This window comes from Astyanax mexicanus, chromosome 16 (genome assembly GCF_023375975.1).
Source record: "Astyanax mexicanus isolate ESR-SI-001 chromosome 16, AstMex3_surface, whole genome shotgun sequence".
NCBI classification, from domain to species: domain Eukaryota; kingdom Metazoa; phylum Chordata; class Actinopteri; order Characiformes; family Acestrorhamphidae; genus Astyanax; species Astyanax mexicanus.
The window spans coordinates 30,240,317-30,260,813 of record NC_064423.1 but is presented as its reverse complement, the minus strand read 5'-3'; the positions used below and the strand labels follow the sequence as shown (position 1 = coordinate 30,260,813).

General features: G+C 36.0%; 2 protein-coding genes across 2 annotated transcripts; one reads left to right on the top strand and one right to left on the bottom strand.

The window, feature by feature from the left end:
• Positions 1 to 4,507: 4,507 nt before the first annotated feature.
• orc2 (origin recognition complex, subunit 2) lies at positions 4,508 to 12,996 on the top strand. Its single transcript, XM_049465954.1, has 17 exons — positions 4,508 to 4,706; positions 5,702 to 5,805; positions 6,127 to 6,282; positions 6,457 to 6,543; positions 6,720 to 6,812; positions 7,394 to 7,425; positions 7,710 to 7,767; positions 7,890 to 8,071; positions 8,267 to 8,365; positions 8,645 to 8,754; positions 8,845 to 8,977; positions 9,929 to 10,025; positions 10,206 to 10,352; positions 10,513 to 10,684; positions 11,577 to 11,638; positions 11,805 to 11,923; positions 12,571 to 12,996. The coding sequence occupies exons 2-17, from the start codon at positions 5,709 to 5,711 to the stop codon at positions 12,652 to 12,654; spliced, it is 1,728 nt and encodes a 575-aa protein (XP_049321911.1). The 5' UTR covers positions 4,508 to 4,706; positions 5,702 to 5,708; the 3' UTR covers positions 12,655 to 12,996.
• On the bottom strand, positions 12,978 to 17,433 carry cfap410 (cilia and flagella associated protein 410). The gene is made up of 7 exons (XM_007246111.4): positions 17,235 to 17,433; positions 16,313 to 16,331; positions 16,129 to 16,175; positions 15,804 to 16,033; positions 15,481 to 15,628; positions 14,652 to 14,748; positions 12,978 to 14,412 (listed from the first exon to the last, which is right to left on the bottom strand). Exons 1-7 carry the CDS (start codon positions 17,309 to 17,311, stop codon positions 14,245 to 14,247), a joined length of 786 nt encoding a protein of 261 aa, XP_007246173.1. The 5' UTR covers positions 17,312 to 17,433; the 3' UTR covers positions 12,978 to 14,244.
• Between the last annotated feature and the right edge of the window lie 3,064 nt (positions 17,434 to 20,497).

Below are 20,497 nucleotides of genomic sequence, written 5' to 3'. Positions count from 1 at the left end.
GAGCGGCCTGTTTGCTGTCTTTATTATTGTGCTCAAAACAATATCAGTCAGTAATATGCTATTCATGCATATTACTAGCATTCACTAACATGACAAAAGTCAGAGGACAATAACTAGTATTATGTCCTGTTACTTCTTACAGAAAAAGACTGACTTTATGCTTGTGGAGCTCTTCTGCCAAAGTCACTTCACGAGTCGCATTGACTGGTCTAGCCAGATGCTGCTGGACTGTGCTGTCCACTGCTATCCCATGACTTTTGTCTGTAATTCTAAGGATCCACTGAAAGCGTGGCATAAAACTGGCCATTCATAATACAGCTAAAGGTGATATTTGGCAAGCTTTCAGTCTGTAGGAGCTTTTACATGCCACCTTCAATTGCTGGAGCTGCAGTGCTCTGCTGCTGCCCTCTAGTGGATTGTCAAGCTGTTTGAGGAACCCTGCTTTACAAAACCTTTCTCGTAAGTGGGCTGATGTGACAGAACCTTACTAAGGTTTATAAAACATAAATGCCCAATAGATGGTTTATATGGTTAAAATGGTTTACATTTGTTGCATTGAGTAGTTTTTTTTAAACATGATTCTTTGGAACAGTGCTTCTCAAATCTTGTCATCAGAAACTCCTAGATGGTCCACATTTTTAAATGTCTCTGCATTTTGCAGTTTGCATAGAAGGATAAATTAATCTGGGGGCATTTGTTTGAGAACCCCAGCTTTAGAGAGTCATTTTTGTTAGTGTGCAACGTAAATGTGTTAAGAACCTTATTTAGGTTTAAAGAATATACACTGAAATGCCACATCATTTTATCTAGTGTTGTGTGCCATGACTTTTGTCATGTCCCATAAAGCTAAAAACATGGCAGTGACCTGTGGGATAAGTGTGTGGGACTTTCCTCATTGAATGTGTATGAAATTTCTGAGTCTTCTATTTAAGTGAAGGACAATTCTAACCAGACATCACCAGTTACGATCATTGCCTCTCACTGCCCTGTCCACTGTGGGTGGTAATTTCCTCTATGATTCACCAGTGCTCACAGGACACCGAGGCTAGAGGAATGATAAATGCCCATGCAGCTTTGGGAAATGGGATTTTCCATCCATCTGGCACTACCATCATGCCCCCCTCAAACTTAATAAATGTCTCCTTGCCATGAGCACACTGACCAGTGTGTAATCTCACTTAGAGAACCTGAGGTGATTTTTCTATGCCATTGCTAAGAAATATAGTCATTAAGGCATTTTGACCTTAATTAATTCTGCTGTATTAGTATCCTCATGTTTTATCTCCATGAGTCTTTGATTTGACTGGCGATGAGTTTGTAGCTGTTTCAAATGCAGCTCAGTGCAGCACAGTGTTGAAATGAGCTCATGGGGTGCTCTGCGCTCTGCTGGTGGCGGCATGTATCTGGAAACGCTCCAGACAGAGTCTGAAAGAGCCATCTGCTCTCAGCCGGTGCGTAACTGGACCCTCTCGAAAAACAGATGATTCCTTACTGTTCATAAGGAGTGCCTGGAGCAAACAGTATGGGCTGCGGCTGGACCTATGAGCAGAGGGTCATAGGTTCAATTCTCGCTGGAGAGTTACAGCCGTTGGTGGCATAAAAACAAAGCCCACATTCAGAGAGCCCACAATGGTGTTTCTTATTCAATGATCCTTTCCCAGAACGTTATGGCTTGAAAGGAAGGTGTTGCATTCCCAATAGATATATAGACAGATGCCAAATCCAGCATTTATCAGCCAAAAAATCCATTTTAAGAGATCTTTTTTTGGTTTAGGATCAAACCAAAAGCAACAGCAAAGCAGGCCAGGAGCTGAACAAACAGAAAATAAAGAAATTAAGCACAACAAAGGAAAACTAAACTGAAGGCTTAAGTAGAACTGATGAGAAAATGTATTTTGGTTCCAGCTCCTGCAATTTTAGACTATCTGAAAGCCTTAAGATTTGGATAATTTGAAAATATTATGTAAGAAATATTAATTCCTTAACACAGTCAATTTATACAATGTTATTTTAACCTAAATCCACAATAACAAGGACACACAGTGTCATTAATACAAAGCACCAAAAGTACTAACAGTGCCTGCTTTTGGACAAGCTTGCTAAACATGAATGAAATTTGATCAATCTTATTTACATGACTGTTTTTTGTTAATCTCTTAGTAAAAACTGTTCTATTTAAAGCAGGATGTCAGAATCTCTGAATTCCATCTATTCTTTGACATCAACTCTCATCATCAGTGGTAAAGGCAGTAGTATTATAAAATTGATTAGCACTTCTATCTATTTGGGTCTCAGTAAATCATTCTAACACAAAGTTCTATCTGTCTTCTATCTGTGGTTCTATCTACCGCAAAATCTGTTGGATTGGTGTGAATATTTGAGCTGCATGGAATGGATTGGACACCATTAGGAACCTCTACAATTCCAAGCCAAGATATATTACCCATATCTTCCCACTGAATTGTATTTGCAATTTGTAATTGCAATCTGACTTGCAGTCTTTTTGGTGCAACCCTTTTTCCAATTGTTACTTTAAAAAAAATTATTTATGAAGATTTTGTGGCGTACATGAGAAGGAATCCAAACAGGCAGCATTACTTGGCCTTAAGGAAGCTCTTTATTAACAACTTACTGCTTGCAAACAGCAATCAGAGTAGGTTAGAAAAACCTTTCCTAAAATTACCAGAGCTTGGTGTAAACATTACAATAGGGTGTAACAGTCAACAACTAAACACTCTTTTCACATTCTGAACAGTAATTACAGTTATACCCACAAGTCTAACTCATAGTTTGAGCCAGCAGTGCACAATGGGATAGGAAGCACTGTGCCCCGCTGCCCCTACTGCCTGTGCTCTCCAGGCTGCATTTACTCAGTTTCTAGCCACGGTCTGCACAATATCTAAAGCTTTGAAGAGAGTATTCTATACCAGCTCCTTTAGTCACCATATAAATGCACAGTCTCAGACAGCAACACTACTTCCTTTCAAGCAGTCAAGGCTGTGATAAAGTTTCCTTTTCTCGCCGCTTTGCTTTTTAAAGTGCTTTCATTCTGGAACGGCTGAATTTGATCTTTCGGTTCTGGTCAGTGACATTTGCAGACAAAGCTCCATGTGTTGGTCTGATTGAAAATGTTCAGGCCATTATCGCATGACATTTTACGGAGGACTGAGGAGGAGTGCGGCACAGGCCTGAGTGGCAAATCTCGGCTCTGCTCTGTATTGATAAGCCATGGAGCAGCCAGACAGTTAGATTCCTATAATTTCCACAGTGTAGGCCAAACTTACAGACCCCTATCCTGTTACAGATTCAAAAATTGAGCACAGTGGCTGCTTAGAAAATTGTCCTTGCAGTGTGGTAGAGATGGATGGGCTGCTGAACATTGATACTTCCAATCCTATCCCATCTTTCTGAGATTCATCCTGCATTTAAAGTGTTTTCTGTATACAGAAAACTGAATTTCTGTACTTGTGAAAAAACTGTTTACTGATATGACAACTAGAGTCGTTGGTCTGTTAGCATGGACATTTTACCCAGACATATTTGAAATTTGCTTTTGCAAGTGAAATATTGTTTCAGTAGAACTGTATCAATTATCAAATACTTTTATATATTAGTAAAGCAAATAATTTCACAATAAAATTTAATTCTGGTATGATTTCATAGATCTTAAAAAAATAAAGTGATAGCATCTCAAAACAATGAGAGAATCTACATAATTTCTTAGTATCTCAAAAAAGAAGAAAGTATCCCAAAATAAGGACATACTATCTTAAAATAGTGACTTAGTATCTCAAAATAACCACATAGTATTTCATAAAAATAAACCCAATAATATCTCTAAATAATGAGATAGTATCTCAAAACAATGACAAATATTTTAAGATGATACAAAGTATAAATGTGCACTGCATAGTATAATAGTGCACTACATATTATAAAAGTGCACTGCATAGAGTAATAGTGCACTGCCTAGTGTACTAGTGCATTACATAGTGTAAAAGTGAACCATACAGTGCATTAGTGCACTACATAGTATACTAGTGAACTACATAGTTTCATAGATAGTGAAGTATCCCAAAAATATGTACCCCAAAAATAATGAGATATTATTATATGCTACAAGATTATTTTGAGATACTGCGTCATTATTATGAGATACTATGTCATTATTTTAAGATATATAAAAGCATACCAGAATTAAGTTTTATTGTGAAATGATTTGCCATTTTAATATATTATAGTACTTGATAATTGATAAAGTTCTACTAATATATATATATATATATATATGCTTTCGGTAGGCTAAAAGCACAATTTCGGATACATAGTATAAAAGTCCCCTCATAGTCTAATAGTGCACTACATAGTATAATAGTGCACTACATAGTGTAAAAGTGCACTAAGTAGTGTAGTAGTGCACAGGATAGAGGACAGCTGGTGAATGGGACTGAATGAGACACAGCCCTGGGCTGCAGGCTGTGGCGTCACGGCACTTCCGCCCACGTGGTGTGAATATTTTTGTGGTGGCGCGGAATCGGAGCGGGTTAAGGAGTCGCTGCGGGGCTGCGGGGCTGTAAAATGTGGTGCAGTTTAATGTAAAGCGCTTTTTCTGAGGGAATATTAATACAGACTGTTCTCAGCGGAGAAACAGCGCGCGGAGGGGTCTTAAACCCGCTGCTTCTGGAGGAAGTTCTGCTGTTTTCGGGGTGAGTTTGGCCGCAGTGCAGCCGGTTCTGTAGCAGCAGTTCTGTTTCTGCTCCACTAAACTCCTGCAGAAGAGAGTGGAGATTTAGGTTTAGAGCTGCACAGACCTGATGGACTTGAGTCAAATTTAATGTACTCTTGGTAAAGTGTTATTTGAATGTGAATAAAACTTATAAAACTTATATTGCTACTTGTACAAAACTTATAAAAGTTATTTATTGTGAATGTTCTTAAGTACTGGACAATTAAAACTTTTAGCTGAACCTGTTCCTGAAAATAATATTGCTCAAAGTACTTTTTACTTGATGAGTCAGTTTTTTTGTACTTTTACTGAAACAGAACTAAAACTCACACTCTTTTCATTTATTCAGGTTATTTATTTAAAGGGAACTCCAGTGTAAAATGGTTTGTGTTGTAGTGAAACATGATGACAAGTTCACACTTTTGTCAAAGTGCCGACCTCCAATCTCCCCCAGCATTCCAAAATACAGGGCTTTTATCCAGTGCTCCCAACAGTCTCACAATGGTAGCGATAAGGGCATAGAATTGCTAATGGAAAGAAAAAACTATTTTTACTCCATTTAAAAGCTCAAAGTAGCCCACACATATCATTGGTAGAATTCCAAGTGTCCTGACATTTAAAACAAGGCTCTGAGAATTTTGAAAGTGCACAGGTAGTTTATATAAAAAGACAGTGTTTATGCACACAGTACCTTTTAGCTAGTTCTTGAAATTAAGTCATAAGTCGACTGAAGAGCACGAACGAATAGGTAGAATAGGTAAACAGATTGCAAAATAAATTCTGTGTAAATGAATGAATGAATATTAAAGAGAGATTTTCAGCAACAACTGGAATTCATGCATTTCCATGCATCTACCTACTTGTTTTTGCTTGTCAGTTGACTTTGAGCTTGTTATTGGTTTAAAAAATAATAATTTCTTGTGTATCTCATCCACCAAAAAACATTTTGACTTTTTTTCTCTCTCTCTCTCTCAGGTCCAAAATGAGTCCACAGAAACGCACTGCAGGTCCTGGAGTTTTGGAAGTCCAATTCGTAGGAGATGAAGATGTGCTAGACCACATTGTCGAGAAACATGAAGGTGCTGAGATTGACACACATCTCTGTTTTCTGGGTGTTAAATCCCATTCTATTTCTTAATGGACATTGTCGTGTGTACTGGGTATACATCATAAAAGGCATTACTGCCCACAGTGGACAGCACAGTGCATTGGGTGGTAATGATCGTGACCAGTTGTCCAATTGTTCTTGAGAATAAATAAGCAACTCTATTAGAAAAATGTAAATGGATTGATAATGATGCACTACATTTCTGGAGATTCAAGTATCTGGTCCTGTTGTGTATATGGCTTGAAACGTTTTGGTTCAGGTTTTTACTCTCTCTATTCTAATTGTATTTTAGGGTCTAGAGCACTCAGAAGTTCTGCACAAACTCTAGTGAGCCTGAAGAGTCTCAGAAAGAAAACGACAGACTCTGCAGAAGGGGAGGAAGAGGAAGAAGAGGAGGGAGTTTTTAACAAGCAAAACTATGTGGAGTCGCTTGGTTATGGAGCAGAAGGTAGAATTTTTTGTCACACAAACAAAAATTGCCAAGAGAACACTGAACAATTCTCAATATTATTAAAGAACTTTAAACTGATTGAAAAAGTCATTTTTTGGCTGTAATATCGGTGATGTTTCCATACTGTGTTTAAACATTGTTGCTGTTTTGTTTGTGTATCCTGTTACACAGCTGGAGATGAGAATGGGTCGGCCACAGCAGGAGCCTCAGTGTTCACCTTCCAGACCATCAAACGCTCCAATAAAATGGCTCAGATGGGTGAGTTAATAAAAGATTTTGATTTTGTGTCAGATTTTTTTTATTTATTTTTTTTTTACATATTTTAAAGTAAATTAAGCTAGAGTTAAATTATTAGTCTGATGATTTTAAGATGCTTGTAAATGTTGTACACTATACCTCGCTATACATTTCTCTTTTTATCTCTCTCAATTTAGCTTCAGAGTGGGCACGCACTCCTGGCAAAAGTGTCACATTTCGTACCCCTGGGAGTCCAGAGGAGGCAGCCAGCCCAACCCGGGCAAGCCAGAGTTAGTAATCATATCATTATTTATCTATCTGTTTACAGTACCAGTCAGACGTTTGGACAGAGCTCTTCTCATTTAGTGTTTTTATATGCTTTTTGTTTTTACATTGTAAAGGTAATATTAAAGACAATATGAAAGCTAAGGTCACATTCAGAATTATACTGAAAACAAAAAGCAGAATATGTTTAATAATGAAAATTCTTTAAAGTAGCACATTTAGCTTTTGGACAGATCTGCACACTCTTGATATTTTAATCTTTTTTTAATCTTGGTATTTTAAGCTTTTTTTTCTTCACACTGTGAAGCTCAGCTCATTCCAAATCACCTTAAATCACCATCTCAGTTGAACAGGTCAGGGGATTGTGGAGGACAAACACTTTTTCTTTTTTTAAATTTTTTTTTTATTACGTAATCCCATATGTGTTTTCATGTCTTTAATATTAATCAACAATGTACAAAATAAATAAATAATGAAATACATTGAATAAGAAAGTGTGGTACATGTCTATACATTCATTCAAACAATCCATCCATCATAGGCTTATAATGTATAATAATCCTACTGTTTATTCTTCCCACTACAGAAGTTGCCAGTCAAAACAAAACTCCTCAAAAGGTAAATTGGAACCTTCATATATGAGAATGACTGTGTTTGTGAGTTTCTTCTGAAATCAAGAGTAATAAACAGTTTAAACTTTTAAGCTTTTTACAAGATTTTAAAACATTGTTTAAGCATTTGATTGGTTGTATTGAGTAAAAAAGAGTGTGAGAAGTGAGGTCAGGATGTTGAACGGCTGTTCATCTCACCTCATCCCCAGCTCGTCTCAATAGCACTGGATAGATCACTTTTATTCTAAAGAATTTAATTTCACTCTTTTTATTTTTATTTTTCCTCTCTAGGGAAAGAAAGTACAGTTTGTCTCCACGACTCCTCACAGACTGAGAAAGAGAATATCAGGTTTGTTATTAAAGTTCAAATTACTATTAGTCAAATTTCTTTTTTCTTTTAATATTTTTATAAATAATATTTGTTGTTGTTGATGTTTTTGGTTTATATATATTTTATTTATGATTATTCAGCTCCCAACCTAAAGTCAGACAGTGACAGTGATTTCTCCCCCTCGAACTCGGAGGATGAAGAGGATGAAGAGGAAGAAAAGGGGGAAAAAGCTGAAGCTCAGCCCAAAACCCCCAGCAAGTCATCTGGAGCTGCTGCTGCTCTTTACAAGACCCCTGCGAAGAAGAGCAAGAAAGCACCAGAGGTGGGATTACATTTTTTAAAGGAATATATAACTAGTTTAGCTGTAACTAGTTTATAATGTCACATTTTAGCTGTTCTAAGTCATCACATTTGAGTGTTAAGTCTAGTTTCCTTGTAGGATATGTTTCAGCAATACTGATAAGGTATGTATGAATATGGATGAGCCTTTTACGTATGCCAATCTCCCTCTTTTCAGCCCAACCTGGTGGAGGAATATTTTGAAGCCCACAGTAGCTCCAAGGTTCTGACATCAGACCGGACTCTTCAGAAGCTGCAGACTCCTAAACTAGATCGGGTCAGTCCTCGCCCTGTGTCTGTATTTATTACAGCTAGGGGTCTTTGTTTAATAGTCAGTCAGTTAGATAAGTGAAATCATGAAGTGAACCTAAACTCAAGCTCCAGATGAAGCTTTTCTAATGTTCATTTGAATTTAATATTTGAAACATTGGTCTAACATCATCCAGATAACCACAAATGTCTACTCTATAAAATAAAACCCTGTTTGAAGCTGTCTTTAGGGTTTAGGCAGAATAATAAATGAATCATTACAGATGTTTTTCATGGTGTGTTGCAGGAAACTCTGCTCAGATTGTTGGATGGAAAGCCCTCCTGTTATGTGGATGAGATCAGTCAGCTCAACAGAAAACACGAGAAGAATTTCAGCAAGTGGATGCTGCAGTTACAGTGAGTGTGTAGCTGTGGATATTAGTGGTTGAAAGATCATGAACATTTTAGAAAATTGTAATTTAACAATATTTTTGTGCATTTCTTTAGGATGGGGTTTAACATACTACTTTATGGCCTGGGCTCCAAGAAGTTTTTACTAGAGAAGTTCCGCACTACCATGTTGTCAGACTCCGTCCATCTGGTGGTCAATGGCTTTTTTCCAAGCATAACCCTCAAATCGGTTTGTATTTTCTCTGTTTTTCTTTTTCTTTATTTTATATACTGCAAAGTATTGGCGGGAAAAAAAGCTTAAGCCACCTGTAGTACCAGAAATAGGTAGGAGTAAAAGGCCTTATTTTGGCAGTAAGTGTTTGTTTATGTACAGTTAAACATTAATATTAGAAAACATTTACACATATAGTTGTGATTTTACAGCACTATGTTGATTAAAACCTCACATGACCTTCTTACATTGCCCCAGAGTCCAATCTTTGTTACCCCCCCAAGCAAATTGAACCTTTTTTGTGAGTTAGCCTTACTAATAAACATTTTTCTTAGGGCTACACAGCTATTTATTCCCATTGCATTGCATTGTGTGCATGTGTAAATACTCTTACTTTCACTATTAAATATATCCCTGATTTTAGTGTTGTTTTTCTATGATTTGATTTCACCAAACCTGACCGCTGATCACAATCATTTAATATTATTTTTTTTTCCATCACATTCCGTAGATGTTTTCTCTGATTGATGCATGCCAATAATTTGAAACAGATTAACATCTTCTCCGCATTTTTTTCCACATGGTTGTTTAGCAAATGAGAAGCTACTCACTTCATCAGGGTCAGGGTTATTTAACTTGTTGCCAGTTTAAAGATAATCCCCCATGCAGTAATTATCCAATGTGAGGTTCTTACCTATTTTCTTACCTAGTTCCAGTTGGTGAACATTTTGGCTAGACTGTGTATATTCAGTTATGTACATGAGAATCTAAGTAGAGGTGGAGGCCCAAGTTATTCAACCTTTTCATCTATAAATAAATAGCAGAAAATGCATCGATTACCTTTTCCTTATTAGGAAAAGCCACATCTTTTGTTCAGCATTGACTTGGATCCTAATGCATGTGGGTCAAACATGGGTTTATTACAGATTATAATACTTCCTGCTTCATGTCCATGTTCCTCTTTGACAGATTTTGAATGCCATCACTGGGGAGATGCTGGAGCATGATGGGAGCTTTCGTACCCCGATGGACCAAATAGACTTTGTTGTGAAAACGCTTAAAAATGGTACAGCTTAAATGGCTGCATATCACTAACTTGAATGTTTTACATCCAGTGTGTTTAAACAGTGTTTCTAACAGTGTTTCTAACGTTTTTTCCTACATTAGCTGGTTTAATACGTTGATCTTGCAGACTTATAAATTCCTGGCTTAAGGTTATATTAGCAATTTCTTGTCTTCTCATTAGACCCAGACAGCCACTACTATGTGATCATCCACAATCTTGATGGCCCCATGCTGCGTGGTGAGAAGAACCAGCAGGCTCTGGGGCAGCTGGCTTCAATTCCCAACATGCACCTGCTTGCCTCCATAGATCACATCAATGCCCCTCTTGGTATGTTTTCACACTTATTACTATTACTATTTGGAGTTTATTTTGAGTGTGTTTATTGTGTCTGAGAATATAATCCTGCTTCTTATTGTTCTTCACATTTGTTCAAGCTTGCCATTGATCATTTATTGGTGTTATTTACTTGTTTGCTTTTTATCTTTAGTTTGGGACCACTCAAAGATGAGCTTGTTTAACTGGCTCTGGTATGAGACGACTTCGTTCCTGCCGTACACGGAGGAGACGTCATACGAGAACTCTCTTCTGGTGCAGCAAACGGGCGCACTGGCCCTCAGTTCGCTCACACACGTCCTGCGCAGTCTCACACCAAATGCCAGGTACAGTAACTAACACACACACACAAACACATACTGTATGCCTGTGACGGGTAAGGTGGAGCACCATGCACACCTACCTGCCTGTGCTGAGTAGATCTTTAGGTATGAGTGAAATAGGTATGTTTTTGGTGTTCTGCCCAGTGGGTATTTTAGTCTGGAGTCCTGTGATTCTGGGTCAGCTCTTGCCCCACCCTAACTTTGATAGAAATGTATAAATAGATTGACAGATTGATCATAATATGCAATAATGTAACAAAAGCTGTCCAAAAGTCCAAGTCTTTGTGAAATGATACTTGGTCAACATGCAGTGATGTATTGTTTAATTACACAATCTCTCTAATTACATATTTTAAATTATATTAAAAATGTAACACATTCCTCTTTCCTCTCACTCAAACCCAGTGTAATGGTTATCTGATAAATTTGTAACATTAACAATACATGGTCAACAATATACCTGTAACCTGACAAGTTTAACCTTAGCCAGTAGATGGTGGCAGCGGAACATAGATGATTAATGTGACTGTCTTTTTTTGTGTCAGATGTTTTAAAGTTTCCTCACTAAAAAATAGAAAACATAATGAAGCCTTAAGTCAAAATTGAGTATACTGACAATGTATACTGATATACTGTATACTGATACCTTAAAGTTCTATTTTGGACAAACTTTATATAAATTAACTAATCAGTGATCAGTCAAATTAAAAAAATTCAGTAACTTCTGTCATTACGTCAGGGCCATAAAGCTGCTACTGCACCAGACTTATCAACAGAACTATCTAACTCTTAACAGTTCTTGCATAATGTTGCTTTAAATAAGTCTCTATCTTTGTTTGTCTTGAAATGTTCTTGCCCCAGATTCTGTTAGTGATCTTGTGTCTTGTGTCCACAGAGGGATCTTCAGGCTGCTGGCTGAGTTTCAGCTGGAGAATAAAGACAACCCTTCATATACAGGTAAAACAGCAAACATCTGCAAACCTCCGTCAGTCATCATCCCCTTCATGTGCTCATGTGTGCTGGAAATTTTAAGCTCATGTTTTGGACTAAACAGTTCTGTTATCTCCAATGTATTATGGATTTGTTTGCTGTTCAAACATCTCCCTTGTGATTTTGTGTTCAGGTCTGTCTTTCCAAGACTTTTACCAGCGCTGTCGTGAGGCCTTCCTGGTGAACAGTGACATCACACTGAGAACGCAGCTCACGGAGTTCAGAGACCACAAGCTCATCCGTACCAAGAAGGTGAATCAAAATTTGCTGACTAAAAGATTGCAGTAACAGCTAATTTTATTTAAGTATCACAGTTTCTAAAGGATCTGTATTTGCCATGTATCAATATGAAATATTTTCATCTGTAGAGGAGATAGAAAACAACTTCTTGTCTTGAGAAATGGAAGTCAGTGTGAAAATATTTTCTTCTTCTTTTTATTGGTCCATTTGGCATGAAATCATTTTGACCCAGTGTAAAAAAACAAACAGCTGCACATTAAAATATAATTGTTTGACTGACAATATATTAACACCTTATGACACCAGTCCTTTTAGATGCACCTTCCAGCTATACAGTTGGATAATATAGGTAGTCTGTTTTCTTGTACAATGTATTAATCGTGCCCTTATCTACCTTTTGTCCTTTTTTGGATAAAATTTTCAGGAAATCAGAACAATTCTAAGAGGTTCACAACCTTTCAAGTACCACTGAAGCTGTGATTTTAGACTAACTGATACAAAATATACCAATATTATAGTTGGCCAATAAGTGTTTACATAAGCAAGGGGGATACCTAATAATAAACTGGCAGCTAAGTGTGCCACACACAATTCTTATATTATGTTTTAGTGTCATCATTATTTAAGTGCTGATGTATTAATGACATTTCTTTCTGCAGGGTGCTGATGGAGTGGAGTACCTTCTGATCCCTGTGGATGCAGGAACTCTCACAGACTTCCTAGAGAAAGAGGATGTAGAGTAAACAGGAGATATCAGAGTCAGAAGACAACATACAGAGTTCTGTTTTGTTGGCTTTATCAAAATTGACTGTACCTGTTCTGAATATGCTGGATAAACAGTAGTAATTTGGCATAGATTACTACCAGACAGCTCTGCAGCTTCATCCTGTCCAATTCTGTCAGTAACCAGGTATATATGTGGACTAAGCATTCAGGCTGTTTCTGTTGTGTGGTAAGTTCCAGGTACTGGATATTGTGTGTGATCACACAGCACTTCTATTGTGGACTCATAGTGAATAATGTTTGTGTTCATATGATGTACCATCATGTACAGTAGTTTAATAAATAAGGTGCATTGCAATTTATTTACATGTACAAATACAGATATTAAAGAGTCAAGTAGCAAATACACTTGAATGAAACATTTTCTCAAAGCAAAGCAATTACAAATTCTGTGATTTAGCATAGTGAAATGTGATTCTAATGCAAAACAGTACCTGGTCAAACAGAAGGCAGGCTTAAATACATACATGCTTATTGTCACTGTTGCACAAACTGTTAACATTCAATGGAAGTCTGTGTAGAAAGATATTAATCCAAGACACTTTGGAGAAATTTTGTATGTCCATTCATCAAAATAAAGTTAATTACAAATATAAAAAATAACTGTCATATTACCAATTTTGCTAAATTAAAAAAAACAACAACAAAAAAAAAAAAACTATAATAACCCCATAATTAAATCCAAAAAATAATAAGCCATGGTTGGGGAACAACATTAACACAGACAACATTAGACAAACCCATTAAGCCACTTCTACATTTAAGCTCAGTGTTTCTCAGTCTTGGTCTTGACAACACTCTGCACATTTTTAAGGTTTTTCTGCTTTAACACACCCCCTGTAACTCTGTTAAGCTTGTTAATAAGCTGACTAGTTGAATCAGGTATGCTGGAAGAGGAGAAAGCAATAAATATGCAGGACATGCGGCTCCAGGATCAGGATTGAGAAACACTGCATTAGCCTATTGGTAATGAACTTGTAGTCACTTGGTGGTTATAGGGTCAAGGCCATATACAGGAGTGTGCCTGTACAAAGCAGAGTTTACAGATGCCTATTTGGGTGCTTTACTGAACTCAAATATATACATTTACGGCAGGACATGGACATTTGAACGCTGGCATGGATGTCCCTATTTTTCCAAATATTTTAATACTGAACTTTGGAAGCCCAGTCATACTTATTCCTTATCCTTATTAGTTCCAGTCATCCTTATTACCTCAAAATAATGGAGTTATGCTCATTTAATTTTTTCAACAAAACAGATAAAGTTTTATGAGACACCAAATTCATAATAATCTTGAGCTATGGCTATGGCTATTTCTTTCATCCTCTACATGAAGCCTGAAACGGGCTCGGGTCGCAAGTAATTGCCCAAGTAATTGGGCTTAACTTTAGACCACTGTTCTTACTCTGATACACTTGATGATTATGGGCCTGTAAACATCTTTAACTGGATTTCAAAAACTTTAGCCCTCGTTATTAAATGTGACTCATTACATGATTGCTGGTGGATCTGTATGCACTTTTTGTTGGTCTGTTCTTTGGGCAGATTCAGTGCTGGGTGATCAGAGATTTCTCCTTCTCCTTTTCCTTCTCTTTCTCCTTCTCCTTCTGTCGAGTCCGTGCTCTAAGTTTAGTTTCTGTTGCGCTCTGAACAATTTTTAGTTCCTCCACGTCCAGGTCCTTCAGCAGTAACAGCACAGCGTCCAGTGTGTGACTCTACAAGTAGAAGGAGATATCATCCTTAAAAACCTGCAACACTACACCAACATTACTGACTCATATGAAGGCACATCAATCATTAATGACCGTTAAATGAATCAGCAGATGGTATTGTAAATGATGGCATTAAATTCATGTCACGTATGGAACTAGAAACCTATGTCTAAATCGTTTGTGAAGTAATATAATAACAGCATATATATATAAAACGTTTAGCACATTATATATGGACTGACCTTTTTCTTCGGGGTAGCTCCTGGTTCTCGTGGGGAAGAAAATGATGGGAATTTATCTCTTGGTAATGGCTTCATTCCCAGCTGGGCACGGATTTTACTGAGGAATCAAACACAAAGCATCACACAGAGAGCCCCTATAATACAGACAGAATTTATATATTGTAACAGTTCACTCCTGATTTGCTTTGCATTCATACCAACATCATTCAACCCAAAATTAGAGGGGGAAGGCGATACAATTCTACTAATGACTATTTTTTAAACTGTAGTGTGGCTGAATATGGTTTGGAACACAGCCCTGCTAAAACTGAGCATCAAAGAGAAAAAGTGTAAGCAGATCTGCACCAAGACCATAATAAAGTGTGCAATGCTGACACTGAGACATATTTGGGTAAACATTTCTGTACTTAAATATTGTTTAAAAACTATTTCTACTACTAGCCAAGACATGGACTGAAATATTTAAACATTCCAGGCTTTAAATTAATTCAATTATGGTGTTTAGCTAGATTTAAATGATATGAATGTATGCTGAAATGTGTCAGAAACCGTATAAGAAAATCTATGCAGTACCTAAGAGAGCCTGAATTAAATATGTGATGGTTAAAGCCTGCAGAAGGCACATTGCTGGAGTTTTCCATTAGATATTAGCAACTAACATGCTACAAATGCCCTTAGGCTTTACGTGTATTATTTTAGTACACTGGGCTACATCAATTTCACACATTATATATACATCGTCATGTGTATATTTAACATATACGTGTCAGAGACTTAAAGCACTTGATTATTAAATTATGTGAGTATATTTAAAACAATCCAAACCTACTTGGTCTCCTCCATACTGTAATTAAGGGGGTCATTCTCAGAGTCTGCTTCTGTAAGGCCATTGGTGGAACAGGCTGAAATGGGATCTGGAGGGGTGACCATTTCTTCACCTTCTTCCAAAGCAATTGCAAGTTCCTCCTCTGTCACAACTTGAGAAATGAGATGGTTTTGTTAAAAGAACAGTAGTTTGTAAGATAACAACAAGTGAAAGCATGTAGTGGCCATGATATGTGTGCTGACATTCTACTTGTCTCAATAAAAACTGAATCAATTACTTGACAACAAGCAGAAAACAAAACACTAAAACACTGGGGTCTTACCCACCCTGGTTGTCCAGTTTGTGCAGGCCAGGCAGATTCTTCAGCACTGTCAGACGGTAGTTAACTGGGTCATCTTCACAACATGGATTCTCTGCCAGCCACAGAACCTTGAGGCTGGAAAGGTTTCGGAGGTGGCTAAGCTCTGAGAGGTTCTGGATGTTATTCCGCCTCAAGTAGAGCTCTGTCAGATTCTGACAGTTGGAGATGTGTTCCAGGGAGGATATATTATTGGCACTGAGAAGGAGAAATAGATCAAAATTATGACATTGGATAGATGGAGTATAAGCATAGTGGTTTAAATTGTTTGAAGTAAAGTATAGCCAACATACCTTAATGTTAAGACCTCAATGTTGGGTATTTCTGAGAATATTGAGATCTGAGGATGTACACAGTCACAATGAGATATAGAGGTATAAGAATGTATAAAATGTTGTTTTAGGAAAAAAAGACTAAAACATGTTGAATAAGATACACTATATAATACACTAACAAACACATGAACACAGTACTTACATCTGTCAGGTTGCAGCCCCTGTAACATATAGATAAAGTAAGTAACATTAAAGCTACAGTATTTTTTTATTTTTTTTAGCTTTTTTCGTGTATCTGAAGATTTACAGTACACACAATAATGAATACAAAGGCCATACCCTTTAGATGAACTATTTCAGATGTAAAATTAAATAACAGCAAGAATAGAGTATAACATCACTGTAATGCAGTCTTTTCTCAATTTTGTTTTTTTTTTTCTTCCACTTTTTGTCATAAATCAAGCAGTTGAAAACATTTATTGATGAATTTGCAAATATAAAAAAATACAATAAAAATTGCTTTGCCTGGACTGCGACTGAGAGTTAAAAAGGTTTATTTATCAACGTTTATTCAGCATTTGCACAAGGTAAGAAACACAAGGTTGAAGGGGACGGCTTACAAATAAAATTAATTGTGAAAATGGAACCTGAGTTTAATTATATGTATAGAGGAGTGAATACTTTTGGCAATATAGTGTATGTTAGATCAAACATAGTCAAATATATTGTGATTGTATTGTTCATGTATATAAGTTATTTGAAAGATTAATAAAGTGAAGCCTAAACATTTTACCTGCAATGTGAATGAAATGAAATTAGGTCCATAACACATTATGTTAATAATTTTAGGAAGAAGCACAAGACAAATAATTCTTATGTAGTGTTTTAACTAGTTAACCTTTCCTGTGGTTCACTGCCATTTTTATTTGGTAAATTAGCAGGTAAAACGACTTTCAGCTTTTTATTATCGTGATAAATCTGTATCGTATCGTATTAATATTATTACTTAGCTGTGGCTGTATCGTATCGTGCTGTAAACAGGCTTCAGACCGTTACTAGGACACCCATCATGTTTGTTAGCTAAAGCGTTAGCGAGCTGCTAAACACACACAGCTAAAACATACCAGCAGTTCAGCTTTTTCACACTCTCCAGGTCCGAAGCTTTGGCCCGCGCCAGGACAAGTTTCCGAGTTAATTTCATTGTAATTGTATAGTTTATTTCACTTTATTTGCTCTAAAATGTCCAAGCAGCAGCAGCAGCACGTTAGCACAGCTGCCATCGCATCCTTTAGCCTACAGTCAGGAGTCAAAAGTGCGCATGCGTGCACATGCACCTCCAAGCATAGGCGCTAGATAGCACTATTGTACTGAGTTTGTGCTCCATTATAAATATTATCATTATTATGTTCAAATCATTTTTTAGGCTTTGTAATCTAACTCACCCAGCACACTTTATATCATTTATATCATCACCTCGCTTTAAATTGTTACTTCACATCTCTGCCTCTTGGTTGGTAAAGGACTTTTTTATTTTAGTTTTTATTGTATCATTTTAATAGCTTGGAAAAGAAAAAAAATGTGAAATTGAAATTAAAATGTAAAAAAGTAGCTTAAGCATGATATATAACAACTTCTTTTTTTTTAAGATTTCATTTCAATTTCATTTTCAAAGCTATTAAAACTAATTAGAAAAGTTATGAAAATGAAATAAAAATGGAAAAGAAGTAACTAAAACATTGTATGTGTAAATATTTAAACATTATAATGTATATAATCGTACATAAGGACAGGTTTAATTTTGCTTTTAATAAACAGATAAAAAGTGCAGTACTTTATTTGTATTTATAATATACTGGTAGGGTAGTAAAAATCTTGCAGCAATCCCTTCATTCCAGTACAATGGACACACAATAGTTAACAATGGTCATGCAATATTATAATATTTTATAATTAAAATATTTTAACTATTTCATTTTAAAGGCTGCAATGAGCCTGCTTCAATGCAAAAATATTTTTACCCATTAAAACACTCTGTCTCAGGACAGAGGAGGTTCATTCATGTTCTGTGTAGCTTTTGAGTAAATTAAAATGTAAAATGAAATGTTCTTCAACAAATGTATTTGCTATTAATAAATCAATCAATAAATAAATAAAAATAGTATTAACACAAATATCACTCTGTACTGTCCTGTACTGGTGTGAAGGCCCTGCAGAAAGGCTTATCATCATGAAGAGCCTGACATGTGTTATTAGAGATAGAGGCTCTCCTGCCCCACTTAAAATCCCTTCAGACACTTCATATTACATTTTTTACATTCTCGTCTGGTGTATTATTAACCCATGCCTTTGCAAAACGGAAATAAATAATAACACCTGGCCTGTACAGCAGCTTTATATAAAGTTAATAACAAATTAAATATTACGTTTAGGCATTTCATTTATTTATAGTGGTTTATTGCGTGTACATCCAGATCAGCTCTGCATTTTTCTATAGCATATTTTTCTATGCTGTTTGGAGTATGGTTGAAAATATTTTAACTATTTAATGTGTGTTTTTTATTATGCAGTGAATATTAAACCATCACTGAATGAAGAATGATGCAGTGATATGCCACGCATTGCACTAGCAGGGGGAAAAAACGTGCAGAACGTGCAGAAGCAGACAAGTGATGGCAACGATTCAGTTTACTGAACCGATTCTTCAGACCAAGGAATCGAAACTGCGGTTCTACGATTTACTAATTCACTATGTTAAGTCATTTTTTTCTTCTCTTTAGCACACTAAAAGTGATGAACTAAATTGTGTTATGCAATATGCAACTGTTAATACTCATTTTTGCTAAATTATTTTTTTTATACTTATTATGACCCTATTATTTGTATTACTGAATGAGAATGTGTGCTGAGAATATGTAAAATCATTTAAGAGGTTATGTTTATGATATTTTATCATATGGCTGGCGGTTTTATTTGGTCCCTAGTCTCTTAAGCCCTTCGAAAATAGATGTTTTTTTTTAAGTTTAAGTTTTTTAAATATCTTACCTTTACACCAAGGCCCAACCCCATTTCACCCCTTGGCTCTACTGCTTAGGGTTGCATACTAATTCTTGTTAGGTTAGAGGGGTATAGGGAATGTTAGGGCTACATGGCCCTTCAAACTAAGATTTTACAGAGGCACACTCTAAAAAGAGGGGTATGACAAACCACTGGCAAGATTGAGTCACAAGCGAAAAACTACCAAATGTAGTATTTCTTGTATAAAATTATGTTAACCACTATATTACCATATTTTAGTGTGTAGTTTCAATGTGTATGGTCATTTCTATCATAACAAGCTTTAAAAAAAGCAAGTACTTCGTCTAAGTTGCTAGCTAGCTAACCTAGGTTAGCTAACTTTCCCCTTCCACCTTAAATGATGGCAGAGGCTGCAGCAGTTAATGTTGTACAGAAATATACAATAAAAGCTAATTTCAGCTCCCCATCTCAGATAATTTAAGGAATGGACAATAAAATTCAATGCGGCATTACCTCTCTTACGATGATATAAGACAATAAAGTCAATAATGTTACAAGAATGAAGTCGTAATATTAGTAAATTTAAGCAGCTTTTTTATGAGTCATTCATACACAACTGTCACACTAAGCTATATATTTATTTTTATATTATCTTTGTTTCCTAATTTTTTGAGTGTACAGTCTTATAATTTAATATTTATATAATTATCTTTTTTTCATTATACATTTGTTGATTAAGAAATCAATCATTTGTAAATGTATTATGATTTTTTTCTTTTAATGTTATGACTTTATTCTCAAAATGCCATTTCGTACATCTTTTTCTTGAAATATTATGAGTTTACTTTCAAAGTCAACTGTTTTTTTTAACAGTTTTTTTTTAACTCTAGTGTACTTTTGAAGACGTACAATGATGCCCTAAAATTAACTGGCTAGTTAACCAGCAGCTTGGTTGCTGAGCATTGGTGTTCCACTGCTAACTCTATATACAGCTATAGGAATAAAATAAGAGACCACCTATAAATGATACATTTCTTTGATTTTACCAAATTGAAAACCTCTGGAATATAATCAAGAGAAAGATGGATGATCACAAGCCATCAAACCAAACTGAACTGCTTAAATTTTTGCACCAGAAGTGGCATAAAGTTATCCAAAAGCAGTGTGTTAGACTGGTGGAGAACATGCCAAGATACATGAAAACTGATTAAAAACTGATTAAATTCCACCAAATATTGATTTCTTAACTCTTAAAACTTTATGAATATGAACTTGTTTTCTTTGCATTATTTGAGGCTTGAATGCTCTTCGTCTTTTTTTTTGTTTTGTTATTTCAACCATTTCTCATTTTCTGCAAATAAATGCTCTACAA

Bases quoted from the DNA above. Each gene is read 5' to 3' on its own strand.
- orc2 (XM_049465954.1), top strand. From the start codon at position 5,709: ATGAGTCCACAGAAACGCACTGCAGGTCCTGGAGTTTTGGAAGTCCAA. The intron at 5,806-6,126 runs GTGCTGAGATTG...ATTGTATTTTAG, and splicing joins CATTGTCGAGAAACATGAAG to GGTCTAGAGCACTCAGAAGT. The intron at 6,283-6,456 runs GTAGAATTTTTT...CCTGTTACACAG, and splicing joins GCTTGGTTATGGAGCAGAAG to CTGGAGATGAGAATGGGTCG.
- cfap410 (XM_007246111.4), bottom strand. From the start codon at position 17,311: ATGAAATTAACTCGGAAACTTGTCCTGGCGCGGGCCAAAGCTTCGGAC. The intron at 16,034-16,128 runs GTATGTTGGCTA...TCTCCTTCTCAG, and splicing joins ATTGAGGTCTTAACATTAAG to TGCCAATAATATATCCTCCC. The intron at 14,413-14,651 runs GTCAGTCCATAT...TTCTACTTGTAG, and splicing joins GAGCTACCCCGAAGAAAAAG to AGTCACACACTGGACGCTGT.